At 46.3% G+C, this 15,365-nt stretch overlaps 1 protein-coding gene across 1 annotated transcript in view; it reads left to right on the top strand.

Moving 5' to 3' along the window:
* The first annotated feature begins 1,282 nt into the window (after window positions 1–1,282).
* Window positions 1,283–15,365, top strand: part of SIAH3 (siah E3 ubiquitin protein ligase family member 3) — a 156,918-nt gene continuing 142,835 nt past the window's right edge. Inside the window, exon 1 of the mRNA XM_077483226.1 lies at window positions 1,283–1,621. Within this exon, the coding sequence (XP_077339352.1) occupies window positions 1,487–1,621 (135 nt within the window). The 5' untranslated portion in view covers window positions 1,283–1,486. The remainder of the gene's footprint in view (window positions 1,622–15,365) is intronic.

Here is a 15,365-nt window from a genome sequence, read left to right as displayed (position 1 = left end):
ATCGGCTGTGTCCAATTACATAAGTGCCAGTAATCGTCTCTCCTCACCTCACACTGACAGAGTCAATCAGAGTCGATCAGAGCTGATCAGCGGCATCTCCTCACAGGGGGACATGTGGGAATGTTCACTGATCAGTGATGATCAGTGCCCTGATTGCAATAGTGCAATACACTGTCACCAATCAGTGCCCAACATTGCCCACCAATGCCAGCTATCAGTGCCCAACAGTGGCAGCATTCAGTGCCCACAAGTGTCACCAATCCGTGCCCATTAGTGATGCCAGTCAGTGCTGGCAATCATCGCTGCCCATCAATGCTGTCAAACAATGCCCATCAGTGCCACCCATCAATGCCCATCAGTGCTCATCAGTACCACCCACCAGTTCCCACCAGTGCTGCCTGTTAGTGCCCATCAGTGCCACCTATTAGTGCCCACCAGTGCCACCTAACAGTGCCCATCATTGCTTCTTATCAACATCAGCAACATCAGTGCCACCTATCAGTGTCCATAAGTGCGGCATATTAGTGCCTCCTCATTAGTGCCCATAAGTGTCACCTCATCAATGCCCACCAGTTTAGCCTATTAGTGCCGCCTCATCAACGCACATCAGTGAAGGCGAAACATTACTTAGTTACAAAATTTACTGATAAAAAAAAAGTAAAAACCATTTATTTTCTAAATATTTTTTTTTTTTTTGTAAAAAATAAAAAACCCAGCAGTGATTACACACCACCGAAAGAAAGCTCTATTTGTGTGAAGAACATGGTGAAAAATTTGATGGGGTACAGTGTAGCATGACTGCGCAATTGTCAATCAAAGTGCGACAGCGCTGAAAGCTGAAAAATGGCTTGGGCAGAAAGGGGGTGAAAGTGCCCGGTAGGCAAGTGGTTAATCTGAATTAACTTTTTCTTCATCCAAATTCCTTATTTTATTTTTCCTCCCTCCGAATTTTCTTCTTTAGTTTTCCTCCATCTGAATTTCCTCCTTTTCCTATATTTTTCCTCCCTCTGAATTTTCTTTAGTTTTCCTCCTTTGCTATATTTTTCCTTGATCTGAATTTCCTTCTTGAAGCTAAAGAGAGATCTCAGAATGAAGTGCATCAATTAATAAATGAAGACATTAAGCAATCATTTTGCAGGCATGACTCTAGCGCTGGGTAGGCTGGTGTGTAATGGGAAGATGAATGCTCAGCGCTGATGTATGTTAATGTACAATAGTACATTCCCTAGCACTACCTCTATTCATCAGGGAGCTTCGGCAAGGGGAGGCATTTGTTATTGGCTGGCTCTGGTCCTCAAGGATAACATTTCTGCCCTTTGATTGGTCAGCCGACTGCTGCAAGATTCTAAGCATCTTATTTTGATGATAAATATGAAGGCATGCTAGGCTGTGCAGGAGTGTAGTGTGCAGGCTCCTCCAGTCCAGGACTCACAGGCTGTGTCTCCCAAAGCCCTGAACAAGACAGGGGAAGAGGCAGAAAGTTGTGATGCTTTTCTTCACTCAGTGCTTTGGGGCTGTGTTAGATCTCATCCACCTAAGGTTTCAGCATTACCAAGCCAAGCGGGTCTTCTCCTCTGCTGGACAATTGGTGTGTGTGGTGAACCCAACACAAAACTCAAAGGTAAGTTGGCACAATGACATCACAGAGCAGACAGCTCTTCTCTCTTGGAGCTTCCAATGCAGCCCGACAAACAACAGACTCTCCTTTCTCCTGCCTTACACTCACATCTACTATTGATTCATTGCTTCTCCTGGTGTCTTATGTAACCGCTGATTTCTACAGCATTTATAATGCGATTCATCGTTTGTATGCAAAACACAGCTGTAGGGCAAATGTGTTTTATTGTAGGGGAGCAATTAGATGAAGTTTGCTTGCTGCGATGGCGTACATAGGATGTGTTTGTCTAGCTGGTGGAGATGCATGTTATGTGCTGCCTGTGCTGGGGGCTGCGATGTGCCTTGTAGATGTACGATGGATGGGGAGGGCAGACAGGCATGGAACCTATGATCGGTCCTCAACACAACTTTCACCACTGGACAGGCTGAGATGTCACTAGAAAGGTACATGGATGGACAAATGTGACCGATTGTACCGATCTCTGTACCCGGCTGCTATACAAAGGCTATGGACCAAGGGGTAGAAAGTGGGCATGATGTTTGTAACAACCAGATGCTAAGAGAAGAACCCAGATGAAGGATGCTGGGGAAACTATTGCTAAGGGCAACAACAGTTATATGTATCTACCAAATTATACATGGTAACAAGTAACTAATACTAATATTACTATTTTAGTATAATCATCATCATCACCTGCTAAGGACAACTGTATTTCAACAGTTATAGTTGTCTACCACGTTATAAATGATACCAAGTAACTAAACATGATAATATTTTATCATCATCATCATCATCATCATCATCATCATCATCACCTGCTAAGGACAACAACTGTTTTTCAACAGTTATATTTATCTACCACTTTATACATGATACCAAGTAACTAAACATAATATCATTTTATCATCATCACCTGCTAAGGACAACAACTGTATTTCAACAGTTATATTTATCTACCACTTTATACATGGTATTAAGTAACTAAACATAATATCATTCTATCATCATCATCATCATCATCATCATCATCATAACCTGCTAAGGACAACAACTGTATTTCCCACAGTTATAGTTATCTACCACTTTATACATGGTACCAAGTAACTAAACATGATAATATTTTATCATCACCATCATCATCATCACCCGCTAAGGACAACAACTGTATTTTCCACAGTTATATTTATCCACAACTTTATGCATGTTACAAAGTAACTAATAATAATATTTTATAATCATCATTATAACACTTTATGCAAGTAACTTTTAATAATAGCCTCATATAAAAAAACATGCACCAAAGTATATAGGAGGGCGCCCCCTTGGACTTTGTATGGCAGAAATATGAGTATAATGGAAACAAAATAGAGTAAAAACTACTCTATTTTGATTCCTTATACAGACATACCCCACTTTTAAGTACACAATGGGGTTTGTTTACTAAAGCTGGAAAGTGCAAAATCAGGCTCACGTCTGCATAGAAACCAATGAGCTTCTAACCCCAGCTTGTTCAAGTAAGCTTTGGTAATAAAACCTGGAAGCTCATTGGTTTTTATGCAGAGGGGACCCTGATTTTGCACTTTTCAGATTTAGTAAATAAACCCCATTGTGTACTTAAAAGTGGGGTATGCCTGTACTCATCTTTCTGCTATACAGAGTCCAAGGGGGCGTCCCCCTATGTACTTCGGTGCATGTTTTTTCTATGATGCTATATAGAATGTTGGCAGTTTAAGCACATTATTTCAATTCTCATAATCTTTTTCTCCATATTATAATAATATTATTTTATAATTACCATCGTCATAATCACCTGCTAAGGACAACAACTGTATTTCCACAGTTATAGTTATCTACCACTACATGGTACCAAGTAATTAATAATATGATTAATGGTTTATAATCATCATCATCACCTGCTAAGGACAACAACTGAATTTCCAGAGCTCTAGTCTTCTACCACTTTATACATAGAACCAAGTAACTAATATTATGATTCATATTTTATAATCATCATCATCATCATCACTTGCTAAGGACAACTGTATTTCAACAATTCTGGTTAGCTATCACTTTATACATGGTACCAAGTCACTAATAATATTTTATAATCATCGTCATCAGCTGCTACCATGTTTCCCCTAAAATAAGACCTAGCGTGATTGTCGGTGTTGGCTGCAATATAAGCCCTACCACCCAAATAAGCCCTACTCTGTTTCCTCAAAAATAAGCCCTACCCTGAAAAGAAGACCTACAAGGACTTTAACTAGGGCTTATTTGGGGGGTAGGGCTTTTATTGCAGCTATCACCGACAATCACACTAGGTCTTATTTTAGGGGAAACAGGGTAAGGACAACAACTGTATTTTCCAAAAATATATTTATCTACAGCTTTTTTTTTAGTTGTTAATATGTAACTAATACTATTATATAATCATCATCATCATCTGTTAAGGACAACAGCTGTATTTTCTTCAGTTGCATTTATCTAACACTTTTGTACTTGTTACTATGTAACTTCTAATAATAATGTATCATAATAGTAATCGTCATTATTATCCCCTGCTACAAGCAACAACTGTATTTTTACAGTGTTATTTACCTACCACGTGATACATGCTACTTTTGTAACGAATAAAAATCATCATCACTTGCTAAGTACCAATGAATTTTCTACAGTTTTATGTAACTCATCATCATCATCATAATCCTCATCATCACCTGCTAAGGACAACAACTGTATTTTTTACAGTTTTTTTTACCTACCACGTTATACATGCCACATTTGTAACTAATAATTATCATCATCACCTTTTAAGTACCAATACATTTTCTACACTTCTATGTAACTTATCATCACCTGCTAAGGACAGGAACTGTATTTTACTTATTTTTTTTATCTTCCACGTAACATGTTAATCTGTAACTAATATTGATAATAATCATCATGATCACTTGCTAAGGACAACACCATTTTCTATAGTTTTATTTACCTTCCACCTTATACATGCCACTATGAGGTTTATTTACTAAAGGCAAATACTGTGCAATGCAAGTGCACTTGCCTCAAGAGCTGAGTAAAAGAGATAAAACTTCACTTAGCAAAGAATACTCAATGCAAGGAAAATAATAAACATCATTTGTGTTTGCACATGATTGGATAATGGAAATCAGCAGAGCTTCACCTCATTTCAGAGCTCAGATCTAGAGCAAATGCACTTAAAATGTAAATGCAGTGCACAATATATTTGCTTTTAGCAAATCAACCTGTAAGTAACTAATGCTAATAATAACTGTTACTATGAAGATGGGTGATGAGTAGACAGGACAGCTCCTGTGTAGGGGAAGCAGTGCTGGCAGGAGCTGTCCAGACAGGATGGTGCTGAAGGATGATCGCCCCCTCCTCGCTGTGTGCCACTGGAGAGATTCCTCCACACTGATCAGAGGGAAAACAGCTGTTTACATGGTAGCTGTGTGTAGACTGTGCTGTGATTTATTATTCGTGTATAGCTGTTGTCAGGAATAGACTGAGCTCAGGATTTATCGCCTTTTAGCTGCAGTTAGGATGTTGTTAGGCAAGTGCTGAAACATTATCTGAGATACTCTGAAGATTAGGTAAATCCTGAAGTTTGTGATTTAGCTGCTAGTAGTAAACTACATCCAGATGGTTGGGCAGCCTATAGTAGATGGTAAACTGCACCGCTTTGTTAACAATTATGATTAATAACTCTAATGCAGGTAATGACTATGCACTCTGACTTACACTGACACAGGCAATCGCTATAATCTACTGTGAAGTGCAATTTATGTCATAATAATTAATGATGTTGTTAGTATTGGGATTTAACAGAGGTCTGCACACTGTTTTATGGTAATAATATAATAGCTATTTTAGTCATTTTTGAAAAACCTGTGTATAATTGTGAGCAGTGGTTGCTGGTGCTCATATTTCTTTTTTTTGGGGGCGGGGGGGGGGGGGGGGGGGCGGTGGGTGCAAACAAACTGAATAATTCTGAAAAAAATCTCATCAATTGCAGCCTCCCTGTGCCCATCAATCACAGCCACTGTGCCATCAATTGCAGCCACTGTGCCAATTAAATGCCGCCACTGTGCCCATCAAATGCTGCTACTGTGCCCATCAAACGCAGGCACTGTGCCATCAAATGCCACCACTGTTCCCATCAAACACAGCCCCTGTGCCCATCAAACGCTACCACTGTGCCATCAAATGCTGCCACTGTGCCCATCAAATGCTGCCACTGTACCCATCAAATGCTGCCACTGTGCCATCAAATGCTCCCAGTGGGCCCATCAAATGCTCCCACTGTCCCTTCAAATTCAGCCATGTGCCCATTGAATGCAGCCACTGTGCCATCAAATGCTGCCACTGCACCAATCAAATGCTGCCACTGTGCCATCAAATGCTCCCAGTGGGCCCATCAAATGCTCCCACTGTGCCATCAAATTCAGCCACTGTGCCCATCGAATGCAGCCACTGTGCCCATCAGATGCTGCCACTGCGCCCATCAAATGCTGCCACTGTGCCCATCGAATGCTGTCACTGGGACTCCCCCGCCTGCTCGCCATCTGCCCAGCACTTACCCTGTCTCGATGGAGCAGCGGATGACGGCGGCGAGTGGTGTCCTCCTTGGTTCTTCATGTTCTCCATGTCTTCTCCTGTCCTCTCCTATAGGTAAGTTGGACGCCTGATAGGGCACCTGTCATTTTTAGCCAATTAGGTGATGGGTAACAGACCCGAGCACCTGATTGTCAGAGAGGTGGTTCAGTGTTAGAAAAGCGAATATTAATTCGCTTTTCTAACACACCTGGGTGAACTGCGAGTGCCAAGCATGGCACTTGCAGTTCACCTTTTTTTACGCCTATTGGAGCCCATGGCTCTAATCAGGTGCTTAAACCCCCCCCCCCGCCGCTGTAGTTCAGATGCCCGGTGCCCTAAAAGGGGCTGGATGCCTAAAAAGGGGGTGGCAGGGTTGGCCATGAATAGATTCATGCAAAGCGCAAATCTATCCATTAGTCATAGAGAGGGTGGTTGGAGAGAGGGGGCGGCACCCGTGCACCCTTATGGATGCGCCACCACTGGTTGTGAGTATAAACGACATGTGGGTTGACTGTGTACAAAATATGCATTTTATTCATAAAAATAATGACAGTTTTGTATATGGAAGGTATAGGAAGCAGTTATAGATTCAGTTAGGTTTCATCAGCATAGCAGTAGCTTTCCAAGTTCTGTCATTTCTAGTAGTGATGGCCGAACGGTTCGCCCGGCGGTCGTTTCGCGGCGAATTTCCGACTTTCGCCGTCCGCGGGTTCGAACGCCTTTTTCCGTCGTTCGCCCCGGCGGACTTACGTGTTTAATGTATACAAGAACTTTAACCTTTCGTGACACGTTTATCATGTGTTACAGGACAACCAATTGAGACATGACAGCTCATGGACACTTGGACATTCCCCCTAACCTATAAATACACCCGATCCGGTGGCCATTTTACATTCTTTCTTCTGTCACTGTAGGGAAAGGATCCTGTGTGGAGTAGGGACAGAGAAAACGCTAGCTATTTGGTACACAAAAGTTCTTTTCAGGACTGGTATAGGTGTTAGGTCAGCAGCCTGAGTTTCTTTTGTCAGTTTAGATAAAGGGACAGAGCGCTGTATGCTGCTATTTTAGGGACAGCTCAGCCAGATTAGTCTTTCTTCATCATCATCATCATCATCATCATTAGCTGTTACTATCAGGTCCACAAAAGAGCTGTTCCAGCTAATCGTTCCAGCCTACTCTTTTTTGCCAATTTGTATAGGGACAGGCAGGAAGCAGTGTGTCAGGCAGTGAGGATAATTTTAAAGACTTGCTGTTACTATTAGTTCCACAAAGGTTCTTTTCAGGACTGGTATCAGTGGTACGGTAATAGGCTTGTACACGTATAATATTCTTTCTTCCAAATATAGAAAGAATATTATACTTGACTGCTGCCCTTCTGCTGCAGTCTGCTAATCATTCACAACTCACTTGTTCCACAAAGCTCTTTATCAGGACTGGTAACTTGGTCTGTCTAGGGTGCTACGGTACATAGGCTTGGGTGCGGTACAGTCTGCTGTTCTGTAAGGACCGCTATCGGTCCACAATACATAGGGTTGCCGTGCACTACTGCTGACCGCTGCCCTATACTGCAGCAGTCCTTCATTGGTATAGGGACTGACGTACAGTCTGCTAATCACTAACACACAACCTGCTTGGTCCACAAAAGTTCTTATAAGGACTGGTAACTTGGTATAGGGTGCTACGGTACATAGGCCTGAGTGCGTTACAGTCTGCTGTTCTGTAAGGACCGCTATCGGTCCACAATACATAGGGTTGCCGTGCACTACTGCTGACCGCTGCCCTATACTGCAGCAGTCCTTCATTGGTATAGGGACTGACGTACAGTCTGCTAATCACTAACACACAACCTGCTTGGTCCACAAAAGTTCTTATAAGGACTGGTAACTTGGTATAGGGTGCTACGGTACATAGGCCTGAGTGCGTTACAGTCTGCTGTTCTGTAAGGACCGCTATCGGTCCACAATACATAGGGTTGCCGTGCACTACTGCTGACCGCTGCCCTATACTGCAGCAGTCCTTCAGCGGTATAGGGACTGACGCACAGTCTGCTAAACACTAACACACAACCTGCTTGGTCCACAAAAGTTTTTATAAGGACTGGTAACTTGGTATAGGGTGCTACGGTACATAGGCCTGAGTGCAGTACAGTCTGCTGTTCTGTAAGGACCGCTATCGGTCCACAATACATAGGGTTGCCGTGCACTACTGCTGACCGCTGCCCTATACTGCAGCAGTCCTTCATTGGTATAGGGACTGACGTACAGTCTGCTAATCACTAACACACAACCTGCTTGGTCCACAAAAGTTCTTATAAGGACTGGTAACTTGGTATAGGGTGCTACGGTACATAGGCCTGAGTGCGTTACAGTCTGCTGTTCTGTAAGGACCGCTATCGGTCCACAATACATAGGGTTGCCGTGCACTACTGCTGACCGCTGCCCTATACTGCAGCAGTCCTTCATTGGTATAGGGACTGACGTACAGTCTGCTAATCACTAACACACAACCTGCTTGGTCCACAAAAGTTCTTATAAGGACTGGTAACTTGGTATAGGGTGCTACGGTACATAGGCCTGAGTGCGTTACAGTCTGCTGTTCTGTAAGGACCGCTATCGGTCCACAATACATAGGGTTGCCGTGCACTACTGCTGACCGCTGCCCTATACTGCAGCAGTCCTTCAGCGGTATAGGGACTGACGCACAGTCTGCTAAACACTAACACACAACCTGCTTGGTCCACAAAAGTTTTTATAAGGACTGGTAACTTGGTATAGGGTGCTACGGTACATAGGCCTGAGTGCAGTACAGTCTGCTGTTCTGTAAGGACCGCTATCGGTCCACAATACATAGGGTTGCCGTGCACTACTGCTGACCGCTGCCCTATACTGCAGCAGTCCTTCATTGGTATAGGGACTGACGTACAGTCTGCTAATCACTAACACACAACCTGCTTGGTCCACAAAAGTTCTTATAAGGACTGGTAACTTGGTATAGGGTGCTACGGTACATAGGCCTGAGTGCGTTACAGTCTGCTGTTCTGTAAGGACCGCTATCGGTCCACAATACATAGGGTTGCCGTGCACTACTGCTGACCGCTGCCCTATACTGCAGCAGTCCTTCATTGGTATAGGGACTGACGTACAGTCTGCTAATCACTAACACACAACCTGCTTGGTCCACAAAAGTTCTTATAAGGACTGGTAACTTGGTATAGGGTGCTACGGTACATAGGCCTGAGTGCGTTACAGTCTGCTGTTCTGTAAGGACCGCTATCGGTCCACAATACATAGGGTTGCCGTGCACTACTGCTGACCGCTGCCCTATACTGCAGCAGTCCTTCAGCGGTATAGGGACTGACGCACAGTCTGCTAAACACTAACACACAACCTGCTTGGTCCACAAAAGTTTTTATAAGGACTGGTAACTTGGTATAGGGTGCTACGGTACATAGGCCTGAGTGCAGTACAGTCTGCTGTTCTGTAAGGACCGCTATCGGTCCACAATACATAGGGTTGCCGTGCACTACTGCTGACCGCTGCCCTATACTGCAGCAGTCCTTCATTGGTATAGGGACTGACGTACAGTCTGCTAATCACTAACACACAACCTGCTTGGTCCACAAAAGTTCTTATAAGGACTGGTAACTTGGTATAGGGTGCTACGGTACATAGGCCTGAGTGCGTTACAGTCTGCTGTTCTGTAAGGACCGCTATCGGTCCACAATACATAGGGTTGCCGTGCACTACTGCTGACCGCTGCCCTATACTGCAGCAGTCCTTCATTGGTATAGGGACTGACGTACAGTCTGCTAATCACTAACACACAACCTGCTTGGTCCACAAAAGTTCTTATAAGGACTGGTAACTTGGTATAGGGTGCTACGGTACATAGGCCTGAGTGCGTTACAGTCTGCTGTTCTGTAAGGACCGCTATCGGTCCACAATACATAGGGTTGCCGTGCACTACTGCTGACCGCTGCCCTATACTGCAGCAGTCCTTCAGCGGTATAGGGACTGACGCACAGTCTGCTAAACACTAACACACAACCTGCTTGGTCCACAAAAGTTTTTATAAGGACTGGTAACTTGGTATAGGGTGCTACGGTACATAGGCCTGAGTGCAGTACAGTCTGCTGTTCTGTAAGGACCGCTATCGGTCCACAATACATAGGGTTGCCGTGCACTACTGCTGACCGCTGCCCTATACTGCAGCAGTCCTTCATTGGTATAGGGACTGACGTACAGTCTGCTAATCACTAACACACAACCTGCTTGGTCCACAAAAGTTCTTATAAGGACTGGTAACTTGGTATAGGGTGCTACGGTACATAGGCCTGAGTGCGTTACAGTCTGCTGTTCTGTAAGGACCGCTATCGGTCCACAATACATAGGGTTGCCGTGCACTACTGCTGACCGCTGCCCTATACTGCAGCAGTCCTTCATTGGTATAGGGACTGACGTACAGTCTGCTAATCACTAACACACAACCTGCTTGGTCCACAAAAGTTCTTATAAGGACTGGTAACTTGGTATAGGGTGCTACGGTACATAGGCCTGAGTGCGTTACAGTCTGCTGTTCTGTAAGGACCGCTATCGGTCCACAATACATAGGGTTGCCGTGCACTACTGCTGACCGCTGCCCTATACTGCAGCAGTCCTTCATTGGTATAGGGACTGACGTACAGTCTGCTAATCACTAACACACAACCTGCTTGTTCCACAAAAGTTCTTATAAGGACTGGTAACTTGGTATAGGGTGCTACGGTACATAGGCCTGAGTGCGTTACAGTCTGCTGTTCTGTAAGGACCGCTATCGGTCCACAATACATAGGGTTGCCGTGCACTACTGCTGACCGCTGCCCTATACTGCAGCAGTCCTTCATTGGTATAGGGACTGACGTACAGTCTGCTAATCACTAACACACAACCTGCTTGTTCCACAAAAGTTCTTATAAGGACTGGTAACTTGGTATAGGGTGCTACGGTACATAGGCTTGAGTGCGGTACAGTCTGCTGTTCTGTAAGGACCGCTATCGGTCCACAATAGATAGGGTTGACGTGCACCACTGCTGACCGCTGCCCTATACTGCAGCAGTCCTTCAGCGGTATAGGGACTGACGTACAGTCTGCTAAACACTAATACACAACCTGCTTGGTCCACAAAAGTTCTTATAAGGACTGGTAACTTGGTATAGGGTGCTACGGTACATAGGCTTGAGTGCGGTACAGTCTGCTGTTCTGTAAGGACCGCTATAGGTCCACAATAGATAGGGTTGACGTGCACCACTGCTGACCGCTGCCCTATACTGCAGCAGTCCTTCAGCGGTATAGGGACTGACGTACAGTCTGCTAAACACTAATACACAACCTGCTTGGTCCACAAAAGTTCTTATAAGGACTGGTAACTTGGTATAGGGTGCTACGGTACATAGGCTTGAGTGCGGTACAGTCTGCTGTTCTGTAAGGACCGCTATAGGTCCACAATAGATAGGGTTGACGTGCACCACTGCTGACCGCTCACCTATACTGCAGCAGTCCTTCAGCGGTATAGGGACTAAGAGTTTTGTCACAGGGTCATTTAAAAAATGACATGCAGAGGAAGAGGCAGGCCCTTCCGCAGGGGTGGTAGGGGTAGGGCAGGAGCAACAGGCTTGAGCCAAAGTGGGAAGTTGCAGAAGGTGCGTTCAATTACTTTAAAGGATGCACCAGACTTGGTTGAGTGGCTCGCTCAGCCTTACTCTTCTGCACCCTCCTCATCCTCTCGATCTGCACCCTCTTCTTCACTCTCTGCTATGTGCACCCCCAAAGACACTACCACCAACAACACGACCACCACCACCACCACCACATACCTTCCGCTTGAGTCACTGGAATTATTTTCCGATCCATATCAAGAGGACATTTCTGATGCGCAGCCACTCTTGGTATTGGATCAGGAAGAGGAGGTAGCAACAAGCGCTACTCAGCAGTCTGACGCCAGTACCCAGATCAGCCCAAGGAGGAGGTTGGTCCCCGGTGTTGCTGCCTACTCTACTTATAGCGGTGGGGAAGGTGACGTTGATGATGACGTGTCTAGTGATGTCACGTGGGTGCCCACAAGAGAGGAAGAGGAGGGGAGTTCAGAGGGAGATATGGACCAGCAGATAGGGAGGAGAAGCAGCAATGACTTACATTGCACAGCAGGGACAAAGCAGACTGCAAATGTATCAGGAGCGAGTCATCGACCATGTACGGTCACATCTGGCGCTCCCAGGACACCGGCACATGGCTCCGCAGTGTGGGCTTTTTTTAACGTGTCCGCTGCTGACAATAGCGTTGCCATCTGCAATCTTTGCAGTCAACGCGTTAGTCGCGGTAAGCCCAATACTCACCTAGGGACGACCGCCTTAAGAAGGCACATGAGCAGCCATCACCGAGCCCAGTGGGAGCAACGGAACACACAAAGCCACACTGCAGGCTCTCACCGTCCAGCCTCGTCTTCTACTTCTCCTTCTCCTCTCTCCTCACAATTGTCCTCCACTCCACCTTCCATCACGCCAAGCTCACATTTTTCTGCAAAAAGGCAGGCTTCCGTGGGCCTAATGTTTGAGCGTAAAAAAATGATGACGCCGGATAACCCTCTTGCCCAACGGTTGGCGGCTGGCTTGTCAGAACTCATAGCCCGCCAACTACTGCCATATAAACTGGTGGACTCGGAGGCCTTTCGCAAATTTGTGGCCATTGGAACACCACAATGGAAGGTCCCAGGAAGGAAGTATTTCTCAGAGAAGGGCATCCCAGAGCTATATGGCCATGTTCAGCGGCAAGTGAATGTATCTCTGGCACACAGTGTCGGTGCCAAGATACATCTGACCACAGACACGTGGTCTAGCAAACACGGGCAGGGAAGGTATATCAGTTTTACTGCCCACTGGGTGAACCTTCTGACGGCCGTCAAGCATGTAACCCGTGGCACCCGTGTAGATTTGGTTTTACCGCCACGGATTGCATGCAGGCCTGACTCTTCTTCTCCTCCTCCTACTCCATCCTCCTCCCTCTCCTCCTCAGCTGCCTCCTCCTTTTCCGCTGCTAGCGTCTCTTCCACTGCACCGCCCAAGCTCCCCAGAACCTATTCCACATGCCAGGTGAGACGTTGCCATGCCGTGCTGCGTCTGTTGTGCCTGGAAGCAAAGAGCCACACTGGCCCGGCACTCCTTTCAGCTTTGCGTTCACAGGCAGATGAGTGGCTAACACCGCTCAATTTGACAGTTGGTAAAGTGGTGTGTGACAACGGTGCCAATCTGCTTAGCGCATTGAAACAGGGCAAAATCACGCACGTGCCGTGCATGGCACACGTCTTAAACTTGGTCGTGCAGCGATTCCTTGTCAAATACCCTGGGGTCCAGGACATCTTGCGGCAGGCAAGGAAAATCTCGGCCCATTTCAGAAGATCTTACACGGCCATGGCTCGCCTTGCTGACATTCAGCGGCGACACCATCTGCCGGTCAGACGTCTTATTTGCGATTGCCCGACGCGATGGAACTCAACCTTCTATATGCTTGATAGGCTGCTCCAGCAGAAACGTGCAGTTAACGTCTACCTGTATGAACTCTGCGAAAGAAACGGTTCTGGGGAGCTGGGTTTTTTTTCACCGCGCCAGTGGCTGCTCATGCGCGACACATGCAGACTTCTGCGGCCATTTGAGGAGATCACCAAACTGGTCAGTCGCAGCCATGGCGCCATCAGTGACATGGTACCTTATGCCTTCTTTCTGGAGCGTGCATTGCGTCGTGTCATTGATCAGGCTGTGGAGGAGCAGGAGCGGGAAGATGAGGAAGTCGCAATGCTGGATGAATTCCCAGGGGGGGCTACTCTATCTGAGACAAGTCAACAACAGGAGTCTGATGAGGAGTCAGAGGAGGATGGTGCCGGGGCGGATGAGCAGGAGCAAGAAGAGCATGCTTTAAACCTTTCTGGGATCCCTGTTGTGCGAGGATGGGGAGAGGAGAATGAAGAGGACGACATTATCCTGGATGATGAGCAGGAGCCAGGCCACCACACCGCTTCCACTTTAGTGCAAATGGGGGCCTTCATGCTCCAGTGTTTTAATAGGGACCCCCGTATAAAAAGCATGAGGGTCAAGGACCAGTACTGGGTGGCAACGTACTTAGACCCCCGGTACAAACACAAAATGGCGGAAATGTTACCGCCGTCGCAGAGGGCTGTCAGAATGCAGCACTTCCAGGCCTTGCTTCGAGAAATGCTGCATTCTGCTTTTGCGTGCGCTGGCAGAGGAGCAATTCCCACTCCCAGAGAAGGATTTGCGGGTACCAATCCAACAGCGCCTGCAAGAAGAGGCCGGTTTGAAGATGTGTTGGTGACTTCGGATATGAGGTCATTCTTTCAGCCGACCCATCGACAGGTGTCATCCGGATCCAGCATCAGGGAACGCCTAGACCGTCAGGTGTCCGACTACATTGGGTTAACGGCCGATGTGGACGCTCTGAGGAGTGATGAACCCCTAGACTACTGGGTGGGCAGGCTTGACCTCTGGCCAGAGCTTGCCCAATTTGCAATCGAACTGTTGGCTTGCCCCTCATCCAGTGTCCTGTCCGAAAGGACGTTCAGCGCAGCAGGGGGGATTGTGACCGATAAGCGTACTCGCCTAGCTCACCACAGTGTTAACTACCTCACATTTCTAAAAATGAATGAGGCATGGATCTCGGAGGAATTCAACACATGTGATCAGTAGACCATGTATATGTCTATAAACAATTTTTGGAATCAAGCACACAGACCTTCTTAATTCATTTGGCTCACTTCCCTGACCCAAAAAAGCACACCGTACTATATGCCCCTACCCTCCTCTTTGAAGAGGTTGAGCGGTGTCATATTTCTACTGGGGCTGCTTATTATGAGGGGTTCCCACCATCCCTGTGCTGTGCTGACTTCCTCCTGGGTGTTCTTATTATGAGGGGCTCCCACCATCCCTGTGCTGTGCTGACTTCCTCCTGGGGGTTCTTATTATGAGGGGATCACACCATCCCTGTGCTGTGCTGACTTCCTCCTGGGGCTGCTTACGGTGCTGCTGTCAGCGCTGTATGTCACGGAGCTGCTGTCAGCGCTGTATGTCACGGAGCTGCTGTCAGCGCTG

Source organism: Lithobates pipiens, unplaced genomic scaffold, assembly GCF_037356315.1.
Source record: "Lithobates pipiens isolate NorthernLeopardFrog02 unplaced genomic scaffold, aLitPip1_a1.2 Scaffold_16, whole genome shotgun sequence".
In the NCBI taxonomy this organism is placed as follows: Eukaryota; Metazoa; Chordata; class Amphibia; order Anura; family Ranidae; genus Lithobates; species Lithobates pipiens.
Note: the sequence above shows the minus strand (reverse complement) of the source record. Positions and strands in the feature narration are given on the sequence as shown.